The sequence below is a fragment of the Acomys russatus genome, chromosome 1 (assembly GCF_903995435.1).
Source record: "Acomys russatus chromosome 1, mAcoRus1.1, whole genome shotgun sequence".
NCBI classification, from domain to species: Eukaryota; Metazoa; Chordata; class Mammalia; order Rodentia; family Muridae; genus Acomys; species Acomys russatus.
Genome location: NC_067137.1, coordinates 63,231,563 through 63,252,429, shown reverse-complemented (window position 1 = coordinate 63,252,429; position 20,867 = coordinate 63,231,563). Strand labels below are relative to the sequence as shown.

The window sequence follows — 20,867 nt, the reverse complement described above, 5'->3', positions numbered from 1 at the left end:
TGGTTCAGTGGGTAATGGCGCTTGTTGGCAGGCCTGCATAAATTCCTAGGCCCACATGGTACAAGGACCAAGTCCTCACAAGTTGTTCTCTGACCTGATCCTCCCCAGCCCACACACCACCACCGAAACAATGGATAAAGTTGGGTGCAATGGCACTCGCCTGTAATCCCAGGGTTTCTCTGTGTTAGCCTTGGCCAATTGGCTATTCTTTGACACATAACAGCAGTATGTTTCAAAATGTATTTATTTTAGACAAAAGTTATTTTAACTGTTAGTTTTAACCTCAGATTTATTTATTAATTCTGTTTTACATAGTGTAATTTAGGCCTTGCTAAATTTTAATGAAGAAAGCCATACCAAAATAGAATGAAAAGGTACTAGTAAGTATTTTTAAGGAAGGATTTAAGCCTGGCATTTTGGTCCATGCTTTTAATCCCAGCACTCAGCAGGTAGAGGTAGGTAGATCTTTGTGAATTTGAGGCTAGCCTGATCTACAGAGCGAGCTCCAGAACAGCCAGGACTACCCAGAAAAACACTGTCTTTAAAGAAAAAAAGTGATTTATTTGGTGTGTGGTGCTCATGGAGTCCAGAAGAGGGCATCATAGCCGGGTGTGGTGGTGCAGGTCTATAATCCCAGCATTTGGAAGTTAGAGGCAGGTGGACTGCTGGGAGTTCGAGGCCAACCTGGTCTACAAAGCAAATCCAGGAGAGCCAAGTTAGCACAGAGAAACCCTGTCTTTGGGGGTGGGTGGGTGGGAGAGGGCATCATAACCTGTGGAGCCATCCATTGTGAGTGCTGGGTACCAAACTCAGGTCCTCTACAAGAGCACTATGTCCTCTTAATCTCAATGCCATCTCTCCATCCTGTAAGTACTTGAAGGATACTTTGTTTTCTGTTGCATTAGAGTTACAATTAAATCAAATTAAAGAAACCCTAAATTTGCATAATTATACAAATACATATTTGTTTCATTAAAGTAATTTACATAATGTGTAAAAATGTTTAACATGGTAACATTTGTGAGTAGTGTCATGTACTAAAATTTATCAGACCTAGTATGGGTAGTTCTCTCAGGCACTTTGATTTTAACTTCAGTGATACTCAATTGACAGTCAGATTATTCCTTCTCATGGTAAAATCTATTAAGTTTGTAAGTGTAATATACATGATGTGAGTAATATTTAAAAACCTGTTATATCCCAAAGTGTTAAAAGCATAAGCTTTGGGGTTGGAGACATGGCTGGGTGGTTAAGAGCATGACTTCCTCTTCAAAAGGACCCAAGTTCAATTCCCAGTACCCACATGGCAGCTTACAACCCTCTGTAACTCCAGGTCCAATCGATCTGACACCCTTATACTAATACACACTTTTTTTTAAAAGCATAAGCTTTGGTTGTTAGAATTACATGTTTGATTTTTCCCTTTTTGTATTTCTAATTGGTACTTTTAGTTTTAAAAGAAAGGACACTGTTGGACATTTTAAAGAGTAATTTTAGTAAACATTTCAAATCTATCAGAGTGTCTTTTCAGCAGTTAGAACATGTGAGTAAGAATAACAATGTGAAAGTTGACATGGGATAAAACTTACCTATCATTTTATGGCGGTAGAGATTGACTTTGTGCTTTCCTGCCAGGTAGCCTCACTCATAGAGCTTCAGTCTTATGTCCTAATGGTTTGTGAGTGAGTGCCTGCAGGGGTGATCGGGAGAGTGAGCCAAAGAGTTGGTAAAGCTGTTAACTGGAGGGAAATTTATACTTTCTTTGCTTATTTTGATAGGTACGAACTATGGCACGAGATTTGTATGATGACCACTTTAAAGCTGTTGAAAGCATGCCTCGTGGAGTAGTGGTAACACTCAGAAATATAGCAACTCAGTTAGAGTCATCTTGGGAACTTCATACAAATAGACAAGTATGACACGTTCTTTTGTTTTATATTTTATAAAAAATGTGTTTGTGTGGTTTGCCTACATGTATATGTATGTAACACATGTGTGTTTGGTGCCCACAGTGGCCAAAGGACATCCATCAGAACCCCTGGGTCTGGCGATACAGATGGTTGTGAGCCACCATTTGGGTGCTGGGAGCTGAACCTAGGTCTTCTGCACGAGCAGTAGGTGCTCTTAACCTCTGTAGACCAGGCTAGCCTTGAATTCCCAGTGATCTGCCTGCCTCTGCCTCCCTGAGTGCTGAGATTAAAGATGTGCACCACCACGCCCACTTACTTTTTCATGTAGCCCTTGGTTAGCCAGGCTAGCTTCAAACTTTAGGAGGTCCTCTGGCCACGGGCTGCCAAGTGCTGAAGTGCTGAGATGATTGGCATGCACCACCGTGGCTGACTCATCTTTTTCCTTTTTGAGATCAACTATACCTGTGTGGTTCAAGCTGGTCTTACCTCAGCCTCCCTAGTGCTTCGGTTTATAGGTTTGTATGCTTGGTCTCAATGTCTTGATTTTGAGATGAACAGTGAATTTTAGTTTGTGTTATGTTCTATTCGTACCCTTACTCCTCATCCCATAACTTTTATGTTCTGGCTGGCGAGTGAGAGTCAGGAAGTTATAGCCCACAAACCAGATTTGTTTTTACACCTAGTTCAGTGTTGTTTCATGCAACAAAAGCAATTTTTATGTTTACATTTTAAAAAGACATTTTTATTTTATGTGTATAAATATCCACCTGCATGTATGCATGTTCCAGCAGAGGTCAGAAGTGGTCATAGGATACCTGGAACTGGAGTTACGGATGGGTATGACCCACCATTACATGCTGGGACATGAACCCAGGTTCTCTGCAAGAGCAATAGTTACTCTTAAAACACTGAGCCATCACCGGGTGTGGTGGCACACACCTTTAATCCCAGCACTCGGGAGGCAGAGTCAGGTGGATCAATGTGAGTTTGAGGCCAGCCTGATCTACAAAGCAAGTCTAGGACAGCCAGGGCTACACAGAGAAACCCTGTCTCAAAAAGCCCCCCCCCCCCCCAAAACAAACCCAAAAAACCAAAAACCAAACCAAACAAACAAAACAAAACAACCCAAAAACCAAACAACACTGAGCTATTTATCTAGACTCCAATTTTTTATGTTTTAAAAAGAGGAAAACTGGGCTAGAGAGATGGCTCAGGGGTTAAGAGCACTGACTGCTCTTCCAGAGGTCATGAGTTCAACTCCCAGCAACCACATGGTGGCTAACAACCATCTATAATGTGATCTGATGCCCTCTTCTGGCCTGCAGGTGTACATGTAGGCAGAGCACTATATACATAATAATAAATAAATAAATCTTTAAAAAAAAGGGGGGGGGCTTTTGTGATACATGAAAATTACATGAAGATCAAATTTCCCTGTCTATAAGTTGGTTTTATTGCACATAGCCTTGCTTATTCATCTTCACATTTTCTGTGACTGCTTGTAGTATTTACAATAAACAGGTCTCAATAGAAAGAAATGCAGTACTATGGAAGGATCGACCAGACATTCTATAACTTAATAAAACCTATAATATTAGGGCTGCAGGGGTAGCTCAGTGGTTAAGAGTATATTCTGTTTTTGTAGAAGACCTGGGTTTGGTTCCTAACACACAAGTTGGGTGGCTCACAACCAGTTATAACTTTAGCTTTGTGGGGGATTTGATGCCCTCTACAGGCCCCAGCACACATGTGTACCCCCAACCTCCACATAATTAAAATAGTTTTTTTTCTTTTTTTTTTTTTTCTTTAAAGATTTCTTTATTTATTATTATATATACAGTACTCTGCTTGCATGTACTTGCAGAAGAGGGTGCCAGATCACATTACAGATGGTTGTGAGTCACCATGTGGTTGCTGGGAATTGAACTCAGGACCTTTGGAAGAGCAGGCGGCGCCCTTAACCACTGAGCCATCTCCCCAGCCCCTAAAATAGTTTTTAAAACCTCTAAAATATCTACAGTATTGATTTTTTGTTTTTGTTTTTGTTTTTTTTAAGATTTATGTATTTTACGTACATGAGTACTCTATCTGTATATACACTTGCAGGCCAAAAGAAGGAATCAGATTCCACTATAGATGGTTATGAGCCACCATGTGGTTGCTGAGAATCAAACTCAGGACCTCTACACTACTAAGCCATCTCTCTAGCCCCGAAAGTGGGGTTTTTGCAAACAAATATTCTGGCCTATTTGAAATAATTTGCTTTAGTAATATGAGCTTCTAATCTAGTGTAATATTAATTGTTTTCATGGTGATTGGTGTTGTATTTTATTTTCTTAAGGGCTATGTGTTTTTACATTGTTTACATTATTTTCCCCCAGTGTATCGAAAGTGAAAACACTTGGCGAGATTTAATGAAGACAGCTTTGGAAAACCTAATTGTACTTCTGAAGGATGAGAACACAATTTCACCGTATGAAATGTGTAGTAGTGGGTTAGTCCAAGCACTTCTTACTGTTTTAAATAATGTAAGTTTATTTAGTACTGAAAACCAAACGCGTAATAAAGTTTTAAAGTGTTTGTTGCTGTACTTTTGTTTGATTTTAAGTATTGTGATTCAAGAAGTATTTTAAAACTAAGGAAATGTTAAATGTTACTATTTCTAATTCCTTTGCCTTTAAGTTACATTATTACATTAAGCCAACTGAATGAAATAATTGAACCTATTTGATTTTAAGTTCTCTAGTTTTATTCTAGTGAAGATTTCATTGAACAAACACTGGCCTAAGGGCTAACATTTTTTAGCGCTGTAATTCCCTCAGGTTCCTAAGACAGGTTCTCTTAGATACCTACGTCATATGAATGACGTTACTTTGTAAGAGTGTTAGAAAACATAATTTAACCATTTATGAATGATCATATATTTCTCTTATACTTGATTTACTGTGATTATCTGTTTTACAAAAATATCTCAGTGAAGAAGAGCTTTCTTATCTCAGTTCTACTTGGTATTTTCATTTCTTTCTTAACTGGAAAATGTTAAACTTTATCATTTTATGTGTATGGGTGTTGCCTGCATGTATGCGCACCACATGGTATGGGCATTGCCTACGTGTATGAACACCACATAATATGGGTGTTGCCTACATGTACGAGCGCCACATACATGCAGTGTCCATGCATACCAGATCAGGGCATTGGATCCCCTAAGGGATATGAACTGCCTTTTGGGTGCTGGGAATTTAATTCTGGTCCATTAGAAGAGCAGCAGTGCTCTAACTGCTGAGCTCTCTCTCCAGGCCTCTCACTGTAATTTCTTTCTGTTCTTTTATTTGTTTGTTTGTTTTTGCTTCTGCTTTTTTTTTTTTTTTTTTTTTTTTTTTTTTTTTTTGAGACAGGGTTTCTCTGTGTAGCCCTGGCTGTCCTGGAGCTCCATCTGTGGACCAGGCTGACCTTGAACTCAGAGATCCACCTGCCTCTGCCTTCCAGGTGCTGTGATTAAAGGCGTGTGCCACCATCAACTGGCTATCACTTTAATTTCTAGATCTTGTATTTTTTTTTTAAGATTTATTTATTATGTATACAGTGTTGTGTCTGCATGTACAACTGCACACCAGAAGAGGGCACCAGATCTCATAGATGGTTGTGAGTCACCATGTGGTAGCTGGGAATTGAACTCAGGACCTTTGGAAGAGCAGCCAGTGCTTTTAACCTCTCAGCCATCTCTCCAGCCCTAGATCTTTTATTTGTATTTGGTGATAAAGTACAAATTTTGGTAAAGTCTTTAACTTCAGTAGGTCTCATTTATTTATTTATTTGTATTTATTTCTATTTACTGAAATTAAAGTAATTGATAATACATCATTTATTAATATCTATGATGTAATGGTTTTGCCTCCCCCTCCCCCTTAAACTCATTAAAATAATATAGTGAAAATAGAAATGATTAATTCCTAAATAGTCTGAAATCTCTGGGCCTACTTTAGGAAATGCTAATATAACAGCATAATTGATCTCAGTGAAGAAAAACACCTGCCTGTCAATTACTGCCAACTGAGCTCACAGGAAGTTTTCTTTGTTGAAACACTGAATGAGTAATAAGTTTTGTATTGTTTTGTATTGTATTGATGATTTTAAAATGTTCAGGTCTTTATAAGCTCCTGATAAATTGCATTAAATCTATAAGTTTACTTTTATTTTACCAACCTTTTTGTTTTTCTTTAGAGCATAGATTTGGATATGAAGCAAGAGTGTAGTCAACTGGTAGAAAGAATAAACGTTTTCAAAACTGCCTTCAGCGAAAGTGAGGAGGATGAAAGGTAAACCCTGCCGACTGGGAACACGCGCAGGCATGCTTACCATACGCAGAGCCTTAACACACAGCACCAGAACAGAAATGAGCCCCAAGTTCCTTTACTTTGGTAACACGTAGTATTTATATACTTGTTACACTTCCTTTAAATAAGTCTGTATTTATACACACAAAGGGAATTATTTTTCAGTGAAATTAGCTTGATAAATATAAATGAAAAAATTTAAATATTATTTCGAACTAGTAGAAGTAAAACATGTTTGCCAAGAGCTCAGTTGATTACTTAAAGTACATGCCTATTTAAGATATAGTTAAGCTACATAATGTTTGAGAACAGCCTGAACTGTATAGTTGGCATTTCATAGTTATAGGAAGCTGGGTATGATGTTGTTTTCACCTATAATCCTATTACTCAGGAGATGGTAGCGGGAGGATTGTGAGTTCAAGACCAGCCTGAGCTAAATAAAGAATTCCTGCCATCCTTTATTTAGAGAAGAAAAGAAAATTTGAGCATTGGCTAAATGTTTGATATTAATTGGTAACTGTTAATTTTTTAGTTGTGATGGAGTAGTTTTTTCTATTATAGTTAATACAGTTAAAATACCTTCTGAAGCTGGGTGTGGTGGTGCACGCCTTTAGTCCCAGCACTCCAGAGGCAGAGGCTGGTGGATCTCTGTGAGTTTGAGACCAGCCTGGTCTACAGAGTGAGTCCAGGACAGCCAAGATAACATAGAGAAACCCTGTCTTGGGGCGGTGGGGAGGGGGGGAAGACCTTCTGAAGAAATGGTACACTATCCTTCTACAGTTAGTACATTATATCTGTGTGGGTAACAATTCGTTGAAATATTTCTATAATAAGGCAGGTATAGTGGTAATATGTATGTAATCCTTGCAGTAAGGAGGCAGAAGCAGGATTGAGTATTCATGGCTTACCAGGGCTACAGAGCAAGTTCCAAGAAACCCTGTCACCACACTTCCCCAAAGTAAAAAAAGAAAAGAAAATATTACTGTACTAAATATAATAAATATTTTAGCTATCTGAATATTAAAATATACATATGCTTTGTATATAATTAAAATTTTATGAGAAAATTTAAGTATTTTAGTGTTTTTTTAAAGTTTTATGTTTTTAGTTTGTGTGTGTGTGTGTGTGTCTGTGTCTCTGTCTGTCTGTCTGTCTGTCTGTGGGTATGTATAAACACAGGCACCCTAAAAGCCCAGAAGACAGCATCAGATCCGCTGGAGCTAGTGTTATAGGTGGTTATGAGCTGCCTGGTGTGGGTACTAGGATACAAACTCAGGTCCTCTGCAAGAGTAGCGAGTACTTTAAGCTACTAAGTCAGTTCTTCAACCCACATATTTCTTTTGTTTGTTTTTTGAGACAGGGTTTCTTTGTGTAGCCTTGGCTGTCCAGGACTCTATTTGTAGACAGGGCTGGCAAGTGTGCAGCACTGCACCCAGCAAGTATTCCATTCTTAATCAAAGGAAATTTGAGTCAGGAGAGTATCTCTGACCACTTAGAAGTTGCTAGGGTCTATGGCATCTGAGGTCAAGCCCTGGAATACACATGGTGGAAGGAGAACTGACTCCTGCAGGTCTGACCTTTATGGGTCACACAAGCAAATAAAAGTAGGAAAAGAAGTTGCCTAATACACCCCTGAAGAAAGCAAAGGGTTATATGAAGTTGATGATTGAGACTTCTACATGAATATTTGAATGCAATTATATATATAAGACGTCTTATTTTTGTCTTACAGTAGACCAGCTGTTGCATTAATTCGAAAGTTAATAGCTGTACTAGAATCAATTGAACGACTACCTCTCCATTTGTATGATACACCAGGATCCACATATAACCTCCAGGTAACTGAGAAACATAGCTGTTATAACCAAGTGCATGTAGGAACAATGATCTACTTTACTTTCATTTAAAAAAAAATTTTTTTTCTTTCATATTAGATTAAGAAAAATTTCAACTGCATCTTTCAGATTCTAGTTTAAATGCCATTTGGTTTTTAAAGAAACATTTATTTATGATTATGAATGTTTTGCCTTCATTTAAATGCACCACATGTATACAGTACCAGAGGAGGCTAGAGGACAGCGCTGAATCCACTGGAACTGGGATTATAGATGGGTGTGAGCTGCCATGTGCGTGCTGGGAACTGGGCCTGAGCAGCTCTTAGCTGTTGAACCATCTCTTTAGCCCATTTGTTTTTTAAATTCACCTTTATGTGTTATTTCAAATCTATTTTGTTTTATCATATTACTGTGTTATAAATTTAAGTTGGGCATAGTGGTGCATGCCTGTAATCTCAGTACTCAGGGATGTAGAGGCAAGCAGATCTCTGGAGTCTGTGAATGTTGTAAAATACTAAAAAGGATAAAGAGGACGACTTTGTGTTTCAGTTAATTTATAGAAACAAAGGTACTGATCCGTTTTCTTAGGCTTTATCCTTGCTGGGTGAATTGGAGGATAGTCTCAAAGACTAGAAATTTACTTCAAGTTATTATAGGAGAATTAATGTCTTTAATTTTTTTTCATTTTATGTGTATGGTATTGTTTCTGCATCTGTGTGTACCATATGCATGCCTGATGCCTGTAGAAGCCAGAAGAGGGCGCTGAATGTCCTGAATCTGGAACTAAAGATGAGGTTGTAGGCTGCCATGTCAGAGGTGGGAAACAAATCCTGGTCTTCTGGAAGAGCAGCAAGTGCTCTTACTGGCCAGGCCATCTCCAGCCTCCCAGTGTCTTATTTTATACTTAGTATCTTTTTTTTTTGTTGGTGTGTCTGCCTTTGAGATGGGGTTTCCTATCATCCAGGCTGGCTTTGAACTTGTGGTCTTCTTTATTCTACCTCCAAAGTGCCGGGGTGACAGTGTTGAGCCACCGTGCTGGGTTTCTGTGCTGCTGGGGATTGAACGCAGGACTCTACTGGCTGAACTACATCCCCAGGACTGCACTTTTTTCATTTCAGAAATTCGTGTAAAATCAAAGAAACAAGGTCAGAAATGTGTCAGATGCAGAAATATTGAGCAGTGCTTCTGTAGGAAATAAGGTGTTGCAGAAATAACACTTGCTGAAATTGGATACATACTAAAATGTATCACAAGAAAGATTATCTTGGATTTTTAAGTTTATTAGAGGCCGGTGTCTTGGTTTCATTTCTGTTGCTGTGTTAAAATACTCTGATCAAAAGCAACTTGGGGAGAAAGGGGCTAATTGACTACAACTCCAGATTACAGTCACCACTGTGGGGACGTCACAGAAGCAGGAGCTTGAGACGGCTGTTCACGTCCCATCACAGGCAAGAGCTGAGGGAACAAATGCACCCATGCTGCCTGACTGCTCTTTCAAATAGCTTTTTTTTTTTTTTTTTTTTTGGTTTTTCGAGACAGGGTCTCTCTGTGTCCTGGACTTGCTTTGTAGACCAGGCTGGCCTCGAACTCACAGTGATCCACCTGCCTCTGCCTCCCAAGTGCTGGGATTAAAGGCATGTGCCACCACACCCAGCTCCTCAGGTAGCTTTTATTTTCTCTCTTGAAATGGTGCTGCCCACAACTAAGCTGGATCTTTTTACATTAATTAAGATAGTCCCTTGTAAGAATGTCTACAGGCCAAACTGATTTAGACTTCTAAATGATACTGCAGTTGGGTGCCAATTATTACCGGACTTTCTTGACCTGCCAGCAGCCCAAGTAATGACACAGACACTTTTTATTAATATGAAAGCTTGCCTGTAGTTTAGGCTTGCTCCCAACTAGCTCATATAACTTGAATTAACTAGTTTATACTAATCTACATTCTGCCACGTGACTCATTTCCTGTCCTCAGTACCAGCACTTACTTATTTCTTCCTCCACATCTAGCTGGCAAATCTCCTGCCCCTGATTATTTCTAGAGTTTCTTCTGCCCAGAGGTCCTACCTATCCTTTCCTGCTTTGCTATAGGCCGTTCAGCTCTTTATTAAGCTAATCAGAAGGTGATGCAGAGGATGTTTACAAAACACTAAGACAGGCGATGCTTCTTAAAAATCACCATGCCAAAGTCCCAGCCTGCAGTCAGATCTCTGCAGCTACAGAAACCAGCATTTAATAATACCAAGACAACTTTTACACAATGCACAAGAAATTATCCCAACACAATAGAGGCTGTCTTCTCAGCTAATTTTAAGTTCTGGCAAGCTAGCATTTAAAACTAATTTTTTGGCCTGAGATGGCTCAGCAAGTAAAGGCATTTTTCATCAAGCCTGGGGACATGAGTTTGATCACCAGGACCAGTTCTCTCTATGGTAAATGGAGAGAACTGATTTCCACACGTTGTTTTCTGACTGCCACATGATTCCTCCCAGCTAAGTGAATAAAATGTAATAAGAATACTTTAAAAGGTCTGGAGAGATGGCCCAGAGGCTAAGAGCACTACTTGCTCTTCCAAAGGTCCTGAGTTCAATTTCCAGCAAACACATGGTGGCTCACAACCATCTATAATGAGATCTGGTGCCCTCTTCTGGCATGTAGGTGTACATGCAGGCAAAACATTGTATACATAATAAATAAATCATTTAACAACAAAAAAAGAATACTTAAAAAGAAAACAAAACGCGACTTTTATATCCAGTGAGTGCTTGCTTCCAAGCTTGATGGATCTGAGCTTGATTCTTAGAATCCACGAGGTAAAGAGAGAGGTTGGTTCCTATGGATTATCCCCTTGATTTTCATTAGTGCCAACTGTGCAGTTACACACAAAAATAAGTAAATAGATGTACAAGTTTATGAAAGGTTTGTTAGCCTTAGGTTATATGTGCTGTGGTTTCAAAGGAGTAAGTTGATTAGCTACTTAAAGTTATCTGTAATATATACTTTATAAGATATATATTTCTGTGAAAGCATTTCATTTATTTAGTTATTTTTCCTGCGTAGGTTTTTACTATGTAGCCTTGGCTATCCTAGAATTCAGCCTGTAGACTGGGCTAGCCTCAGACTCAAAGAGATCTGTGCACCACCCCTGGCTCTGTCTGTAAAAATATTTTATAATTTTACTTACACTATGTGTATTTGAAGTTCAAAAATGTTAGCAAGTTAGCTTGTTTCCTTATAATCACTGTCAGTCACTGAACTTTTTTTTTTCTTCTTTTGGTTGATGTTGTTTTTTGAGACAGGATTTCTCTGTGTAACAGCTCTGCTGTCCTGGACTCCTTTTGTAGACCAGGCAGATCAGCCTGCCTCCACCTCCTGAGTGCTGGCATTAAAAGTGTGCACCATTAAACCTGGCTGTCACTGAACCTTTCTACAAGCCATGTAGAAATATTCATTGATCTATTTCCTTGTGTTATTTCTTACTGTTTTGAAGCCAGATTTTATAGGTCACTCAGGTTGGCCTCAGTCTCCTAACTGCTGGTATTACAGCTATGGCAGCACACCTGGTTTTATTGTCCCATTATGGCTGTACTTTATAATATTCTCAGTTGTTTGTTTGTGCATCATTCTTAAATTCTAACAACACAAGGTATTTTCTGAAGAATGTTGATCATTTTTGTACAGATACTTACAAGAAGATTACGTTTTCGGTTGGAACGCGCACCTGGTGAAACTGCGTTGATAGATCGGACTGGCAGAATGCTGAAGATGGAGCCCTTAGCTACAGTTGAATCTCTGGAACAGTATCTGTTGAAAATGGTGAGCTCAGTCTGCCAGGAGCTTCATGAATTACAGGTTCCTTTAACCCTTTGTAGTAAAGTTAAGGAAGTAATATCCAGAGTTAGTGGTAAAATAATTTCACCTCATAATTCTATTTGTAGAAATATGTTTTTAAAAAGTCTTACCAAGGGATTGGAGAGATGGCTCAGATGTTAAGAGCACTGAGTGCTCTTCCAGAGGTCCTGCCTAAGTTCAATTCCCAGCAACCATATGGTGACTCAACAACCATCTATTATATGATCTGATGCCCTTTTCTGGCCTGCAGGTGTATGTGTAGGCAGAGCACTGTATACATAATAATAAATAAATCTAAAAAAAAAAAAAGTCTTACCAATACCTTCAACATAAAGGTGCTTATTAAAGTTCGTCTAATATTGAAACAGTAGTCAAAATCTTACTAAGTGTCATCAGTAAAGGCATAGCTTCTTAGAGGAATAGGCAATCTCCTTTTTGAGCAGGAAAATATTTATTCATTAGTATTATGAATTTTTTTGAAGCAGTCTATTATATCCATGTTGTCCTTGAACTTGCTAAGCTTGGTGCTGAGTTGGCTTTAAACCCCCTGGTCCTCCTGTTTCACCTCTTACCTACTGGGATTACAGAAGTGGACCACCATTCCCATCTTAAGGTGCTGTATGTACTGAACACTAATACAATTACAGATGTGAGACACTGCACCTAATTTTGTATTTTAAATAGAGAAATAATTATGACTGTTACTCGTTAATTTGAGTATTATATACTTTTAAAGGTACTTGAAGACCAGTGATAATAAAAATGTTTTTGCATACTATGATGATGTCATTTTATAATCAAGGTCCTTTTCTGTTAAAATTTGTGGAAAAAATACTCTTAACTCAATGTGTGCTTCAGTGATAGTGTTTGCTTGGCACATATAAAGCCCTGGGTTCAGTTTTCTAGTATTGGAAAAAACAAAACAAAACAAAAACCACGTACCCCATGTTACTTTTAGTGGAGCTCTTTGGTTATCTTATATTTTTGTATGGTGTTCAGGTATTTAACTCTTTGTTGGCTGTGAGATTATTTTAGAAATATTATAGAACAATTGACTTTGAGAAGGTTGGAAAAGGTGGCTTAATGTTCTTTTAACTAGCACTATCAAGGTGAAAGTCTTCTGTGTTTACTTTGATTTAGGTTGCAAAGCAGTGGTATGATTTTGACCGATCGTCATTTGTTTTTGTTCGAAAATTAAGAGAAGGCCAAAATTTTATATTTCGGCACCAGCATGATTTTGATGAAAATGGAATAATTTACTGGATTGGGACAAATGCAAAGTAAGTTATTTCCTTTAAGCTAAAGTGACAGTGCTTAGCTGGGGAAAACTTTTAGATTCATTGAACATCCTTCTACATAAGGAATTTTTTCATATATGTTAAATTTAAGATGATACCTTAGGTTGGCCTTCAGCTTGCTATGTAGCCAAGGGTGGCCTTAAACTCCTGATCTTCTTGTTTCTACATGCCAGCTGCTTGATTAAAACAATGTACCACCATTCTCAGTTTATAATTTGGAATTAAGAACTAATATGAACAAATGCAAATTACCTTAACATTGATTTCTCCTTTTTTTTTATTTTTTATTTTTATTTTTGTGTAGAACTGCGTATGAATGGGTAAATCCTGCAGCTTATGGACTGGTAGTAGTTACATCATCAGAAGGAAGAAATCTGCCATATGGCCGCTTGGAAGACATCCTAAGTCGAGATAATTCGGCTTTAAATTGTCACAGCAACGATGATAAGAATGCCTGGTTTGCCATAGATCTGGGTGTCTGGGTAATACCATCAGCATACACACTTCGTCATGCTCGTGGCTATGGAAGGTCTGCATTGAGAAATTGGGTTTTCCAGGTATCCAAAGATGGACAGAACTGGACTTCTTTGTATACCCATGTTGATGACTGCAGTCTCAATGAACCAGGGTTAGTTGAGGAGTCTTCACAAATTGGGGAACTCAGTATAAAGAGCCTTGTTTATTTTATGATTGTGTATTGTAGAGCTGTATTTTTTGAGATACTGAAATAGTATCTTCTTTCTTGATATGTAGTTTTAGACATTGAAAGTTTGAAATATTGGCATTTACTGAAACTTACCAAAGAGATCATATTGGGGGCCAGCCGGCTGGCTGTTGGGTTAAAGGTATTTGTTGCCCAGCCTGATAACTTAGTTTGAGCCCCAGAATCTACAGAGTGTACAGAGAGAGCCAACTCCTACAAGTTGTTCTGTAACACATGTGTACTAGCACATATGTATACACACACACACACACACACACACACGGCTCAGAGGTTAAGAGCACTGGCAGCTCTTCCGAGAGCCTGTGGTTTGGTTCCCAGCACCCATGTTGGCAGCTTTTCACAGTGTTTAACTTTAGTTTCAGGGGATCTGACACCCTTTTCTGACCTCTGAGGGTACTGTGTGCACAGACATGCAGTCAAAACACTTGTTAAGCTATAAACTTATTAAAACTATATTTTAAAATAAAAATAGAAATTTAAGTAATCATTTTATAAAGTTCAAATATCATTTTGATTAAAAAGCTGAGCATATTTCTGTAAATACTTCTGAGAGTTGTATAGCACACAAATGAAAAAAAATAAATGCTCATTAAAGTCATATAATCATCATATAATATATGTAAATTATGTAAATGTTCAACATATTAGTGGTTATTGTTTATAGCTTGGGGGGGGGGGGTGGTTTCGGGACCAGGTTTCTCTGTGTAGCCATGACTGTCTTGGACTCGCTTTGTAGACCAGACTGTCCTTGAACTCATGGAGCTCCAACTGCCTCTGTCTCCCAGCATGAAGAAATTTTCTAATCTTTATGATATCTTAAGTTGTTTTTCTCTGTGAATATGAGTGTGGATTTTGTATGTGCGGTACTGAGAATTGAACCTAGGACTTCGTATGTGCTAAACTTAGCTGCGATACACCCCCAGGCTAGATTATCAGTTTATATATTTAGTACAATTAGACTCAGAAAAAAATTATTCTTCTAAGTTGATTTCTGCATTTGCTATGGCACAAAAGGAAACAGTATTATCATTAGTATTAATAGGCAATGTTTTTTAGTTTTAAAATGAAAAATTTTAGTACATTTAAAATGACAAGAATTTACAAAGAAATTTCACTTTAAATGTACTACTTTTCCTTTTAAACATTATCTTTTTGCAGTAATCAAATCATTTGACATAATAAATTAGGTATTTTTAAAATTTCATATTTAACATTTTAACCATTTTTGTAATCAGTTTTGTTTTTTGAGGCAGGTTCTCACTGTGTAGGTCTGGGTGGCCTGGAACTCACTCTATAGACCAGGGTGGTCTTGAACTTACAGCCCTCCACCTGCCTCTACTTCCTGGGTGCTGAGATTAAAGACATGTAACACCATGTCTGGCTTTTTTTTTTCCCCCTTGCAATCAAATTTTAATTGATAATTAAGGGTATATTCTTTTTCTAATGTTTTTTATTGTGTAAGAAAACCTCACTTCCATTATCCTTTTTGTGTCGTTTTTTAAAAAATCATATACTTTAAACACTTTTTGTCTAATGCATTTACAGGTCAACTGCAACTTGGCCACTTGACCCAGCAAAGGATGAGAAGCAAGGATGGCGACATGTGAGGATTAAACAGATGGGGAAGAATGCTAGTGGGCAGACACACTATCTCTCACTCTCTGGATTTGAACTCTATGGCACTGTAAATGGAGTATGTGAAGACCAACTAGGTAATGAAAGGACATGAGACATTTCTAACTTCCTACGACTGTTTATTCAAGTGACCTGCTTTATATTTCTTTAATTCTAATCGCACAGGGAAAGCAGCTAAAGAAGCGGAAGCTAATCTTAGAAGGCAGAGGCGCCTTGTGCGCTCACAGGTCCTGAAGTACATGGTTCCAGGAGCACGTGTTATCAGAGGCCTGGATTGGAAGTGGCGAGACCAGGATGGCAGCCCACAGGGAGAAGGCACTGTCACAGGGGAACTGCACAACGGTGAGTAGGTGCTAAGCATTCCTGCTGTTGATGCCATGTGCCTTTCTTTTGTCTTTGGATAATTTGTAAATTGTATATGTATACCAGACCTTTGTGGAAGAACTGATAATGATTTCTCATTGAGATGAAAAAAGCTGGACATAATGGCATCTGTCTTTTATCTTAGCTCTTGGGAGGAAGAGGCAGGGGATCACTCTGAATTTGAGGTTAGCCTAACATCATGGTTGAGACCTTTTCTAAAAATTAACAACTCATTTACTTAGAATGAATGAATGAATGAATGAATTAGTTGAAATAAATTCTTGTATTTGCTAATATTGTAATTGAGCTAATATAAATAAAATACCCTCAAGAAGTCGAGCGTGGTGGCACACACCTTTAATCCCAGCACTGGGGAGGCAGAGGCAGGCCGATCTCTGTAAGCTTGAGGCCAGCCTGGTCTACAAAGAGAGTCCAGGACAACCAGGGCCACACAGAGAGACCCTGTCTCAAAACAACAGCAACAGCAAGAACAACAACAACAAAATCCTCAAGATACTTTTTTTCTCTTTTGTTCCTTAGTGTATTGGTCTCGGGTTACCATTAAATCTCAATTTTAATTTTGTGTGCTTTTTCTTGGTAGTTGGTGCCTTTTAAGGCACTAGGAGAAAAAAGATCAGTGTTCAAACATTTTCCAATAGAATAAGGAATTTAATAGAATAAGAAATACAGTTTCCTGATCACGAATAGATTAGTGCAGTGGTGCTCAACATGTCAGCCTCTGGTTGGAGTTTAGACTTTGTAGTAGGACTAATTGTACAGAGCAAGTAAGTTCATTTTAACCTTTATGCTGTACATCTTCGCAAAAGTCCTTATCCAAATAGTGAACTACAGTTAACTCCCACAACAGCTGCCATTTAAAGGCTTACTTAGTAGCAGATGATTTGCTTAGATCATAGTAGGTTCTTTCTTATCTTATTCTTATCTTGTACTGTGCATTAAAAACATGTAAAATGTTTATATTCTTGTTTCCTAATATTTAAAGAGCCATATCAAAAATTAGGCGGTTGGGACTTTAGGTCAGTTAGTAAAGTGCTTTGCTTGCCCTGTGAGCATGAAGTCCTGGGTTTGACCCCCAGCACTGCAGAAATCCTGGCCTGGCTGTGCTCCTGGGCTAGAGATCTGTCTCTAAAAATAAAAATTGAAAGAAGATAGACCTTAGTTAATGTTTAGTTTTATAATGCACTTTTATGTGATTAAAAGCATTTAACTTAAATAACTTTAATAAATTAGTAAATGTTATTGTTTTAAAGTTTCTATTCCTTGAAAATTACCACATTACTAAGCATATTTCTGTAGCATTTGCAAAAACCCCAATTGCAAACAACTAAAAACATAAACAGGTTTATAGTGAGAGAAAATGTATAATACCAGCAATGGTTGAGGTAACAAGAACACCATTCAAATGAGATATTAAAATGTTATCATTTTTAAGGTGTCTTACTCTTATTAATGAGTTCATATTCTCTCTTATAAATTGAAGCATGTGTCTGACACATGCTGGTGACATGTGATACCCTTCCATTTTCTCTGGGTGGAGTCAGCTGAAACTACCACATAAGGAAATTAGAATTAGCTGGGCGTGGTGGTACATGCCTGTAATTCCAGCACTTGGAGAGGCAGAGGAAGCCATGTCTCAGCGAGTTCAAGGCCAGTTTGGTCTACAAAGTTAAGTCCAGGACAGTCAAGGCTACACAGAGAAACCCTGTCTTGAAAAAAACCAACCAACCAGCAAACAAACAAACCAAAAAAGAAAAAGAAAATTAGAATCTTAATTTCAGAACTTAGAACTCAAGAAAGACACGTTTTCCTGATTTTCCAAATGTTGCAATTTAGTTTTGGCTTTAAACATTTTAGGGAGAATTTTTAGTTTTTAAATACATTTCCCACAATAGGTAATCTTTACTAAGTCTGTCTTTTTATCTATGATTGGAGCATGGGAATATTTTATATTATGTTTAGGTATAGTATGTTCTCTAAAACCTAATGTGAATGGTGTATACTGTTTAGTATATCCCCACGTTATACCGGTTATATCCATGGCTCTTCTCAAGAGTCTGTGTATTGATAGAACTCCCCGTGTATCCACTTAGTCTACAAAATTGTAAAGATACTTTGTTAAATGGCATCTGTTCAGTGGTCAAGAGAAAATATGATTCACCTGCCTTCTGGGCAAAACAAATATATACTTATATTTAAAAGTAGTTATATAAATTGACCATTTGCTTATATGTTGGTATAAATTAACACAATACAGATCTCAACTTTATTTAATACTGGGATATATTTTTGAACCTTTCCTTTACTTATGCTTTTCTCTGTAGCAGAAGAGATAGTTAAATGTTGGTTCTTCAAAAGTTATTCAGCGTACAAATACAAGTTAAAATAATCACTAAACGGGGCTGGAGAGATGGCTCAGTGGTTAAGAGCGCCGCCTGCTCTTCCAAAGGTCCTTAGTTCAATTCCCAGCAACCACATGGTGGCTTATAGCCATCTGTAATGTGATATAGCGCCCCCTTCTGGCTTGCAGGAGTACATGCAGGCAGAGCATTGTATACATAATAATAAATAAATAAATCTTTAAAGCTTATCTTAAAAAAAAAATCACTAAACTTATATATATTTGAGACAGTCAGTTTCCTTTCAAATAACTCATGAGCAGCTAATCTGCAGGTGCTCAGTGATCCTCTGAACCTCATCATAAACATGAGCTTAGTATATGTGGTTGTGTGGCATGTGTGTCTGTGCTCAGGTCTGCTGGGATTTACCCTGAGTAGTTAGCTTCTAGCTAAAGTAAGACTGAAATTTCCATTAGCTTCCTTCCTAATCCGTTATTTTTTTGGTTTGGTATTTTAGTACTCTTTTCAAAAAAGTAACATTTTTCATATGTAAATAAATTAGGTCGAGTATCTTAGTTTGTTACTAGCTTTAATACACATTCTAAAACAAGTCAACCTGCTTTAGGATGTTTTTGTGCTTATTTAATCTAATAAACTAAACATAAGAAAGTCAAGTAGCCACTAAACTTTAAGAACACAGCTTAAATGCCAACGTAGTAGTTATTTGAATTAGTAACCTAAGATTTCTAGTAGTGACATAGGAATGTTTTATCTGTTACATTTTAGGGTTTATTCCGGCCATAGGAATTAATGATTAGTGCTTCTTTCTAGGAAGCATATTTGGTGATCATATAGTCATATTTAACAGCCCAGATTTTTTCACTTGTTGAAATCTCAGCATTTTTTTCCTTCTACATTTAAATAAATTGTTCTTGTAGTTGGGAATGTAGCTCAGTGGTAGATGCCTACATGTGTCAGCGCCATTTTTTAAAAGTTTAGTTTTTATAATGTTCTTAATATCAATTGGCAGGGGTGGTGCATGCCTGTAATCCGAGGACTTGGGAGGCGGAGGCAGGTGGATCTCTGAGTTCAAGGCCAGCCTGGTCTACAGAGTGAGTTCTAGGACAGCCAGGGCCACGCAGAGAAACCCTGTCTTGAAGGGAAAAAAAAAAAAAAAGAATCACCAGTCTTGGGCTGTCTAGAGATAAATGTAACAAAAGGAAGAATTTCAGGGGTCTCCCAGAAATCTTGTATGTAGTGTATGCTTTTTCCTTATTATTTTATGAGGATTAAATAGGACAGACCTTCAGATAGACTAGTAATACCATCAGATAGTATTTTAACTAATCTGAGGTCAAACTCATCTTTTAGTTGTCAGACCTTAATTGGTTAGAGATTCAGAGATGTGCAGCACAGATGAAACGCTGATCCCATATTGTGGAGCTACTGTCTAACACGCTCCTCTCTGCTTTCTGCTGGGTCTCACAAACTCCTGTCCCTTTCCAGGCTGGATTGATGTCACCTGGGATGCTGGTGGCTCAAACTCTTACCGTATGGGCGCAGAAGGAAAATTTGACCTCAAGCTTGCACCAGGGTACGACCCTGATACAGTGGCATCACCCAAACCTGTTTCATCCACTGTTTCAGGCACAACGCAATCATGGAGCAGCTTGGTGAAAAACAACTGTCCAGACAAGACGTCTGCTGCTGCAGGCTCCTCAAGTAGAAAAGGAAGCAGCAGTTCTGTGTGTAGCGTGGCCAGTAGCAGCGACATCAGCTTGGGTTCGACCAAAACGGAACGGAGATCAGAAATTGTAATGGAACACAGTATAGTTTCAGGAGTTGATGTCCATGAACCAATTGTTGTTCTTTCATCTGCTGAAAACGTCCCTCAAACAGAAGTAGGGTCATCCTCCAGTGCAAGCACCAGCACCCTAACAGCGGAAACGGGAAGTGAAAATGCTGAAAGGAAGTTAGGCCCCGATAGTTCTGTTCGAGCTCCTGGGGAGTCTAGTGCAATATCCATGGGAATTGTTAGTGTTAGCTCTCCTGACGTTAGTTCAGTATCTGAATTAACTAATAAGGAGGCAGCTTCACAACGACCCCTTAGCTCTTCAGCAAGTAACAGACTGTCAGTGAGCTCTTTGCTGGCTGCTGGGGCCCCTATGAGCTCTAGTGCAAGTGTACCTAACCTGTCCTCACGAGAAACATCTAGCTTGGAGAGCTTTGTAAGGAGAGTGGCAAACATAGCGCGGACTAATGCCACAAACAACATGAACCTAAGCCGGAGCAGCAGTGACAACAACACTAACACTTTGGGGAGAAATGTGATGAGCACGGCAAGTAAGTGACTAAATGCCTCACTCTGAGGGATCCCCAGGAGAGCCTCGTGCTCTGTTGTTCTGGCTGCAACCTTTAGCTGATGTTAGACAACCTGCATCGGATGCAGCACCTTGGGACTGTGGAGTCAGGTTCTAAAGAATCTAAAGTAGCTTAAGAGTTCAGATTAGCTTGTGCTTATAATAAATGGTTAAACAAAATCACCTGACAGTGGTG

The 20,867-nt window shown here is 38.4% G+C and overlaps 1 protein-coding gene across 2 annotated transcripts in view; it reads left to right on the top strand.

Moving 5' to 3' along the window:
• Hectd1 (HECT domain E3 ubiquitin protein ligase 1) overlaps positions 1–20,867 on the top strand; it is a 91,470-nt gene that overhangs the window by 40,434 nt on the left and 30,169 nt on the right. For both annotated transcript variants that reach the window (XM_051145828.1, XM_051145819.1), the window contains 10 exons: positions 1,779–1,913; positions 4,292–4,438; positions 6,135–6,229; positions 7,980–8,085; positions 11,764–11,898; positions 13,075–13,214; positions 13,537–13,860; positions 15,502–15,668; positions 15,757–15,933; positions 19,818–20,654. In XM_051145828.1, the coding sequence (XP_051001785.1) occupies positions 1,779–1,913; positions 4,292–4,438; positions 6,135–6,229; positions 7,980–8,085; positions 11,764–11,898; positions 13,075–13,214; positions 13,537–13,860; positions 15,502–15,668; positions 15,757–15,933; positions 19,818–20,654 (2,263 nt within the window). The remainder of the gene's footprint in view (positions 1–1,778; positions 1,914–4,291; positions 4,439–6,134; positions 6,230–7,979; positions 8,086–11,763; positions 11,899–13,074; positions 13,215–13,536; positions 13,861–15,501; positions 15,669–15,756; positions 15,934–19,817; positions 20,655–20,867) is intronic.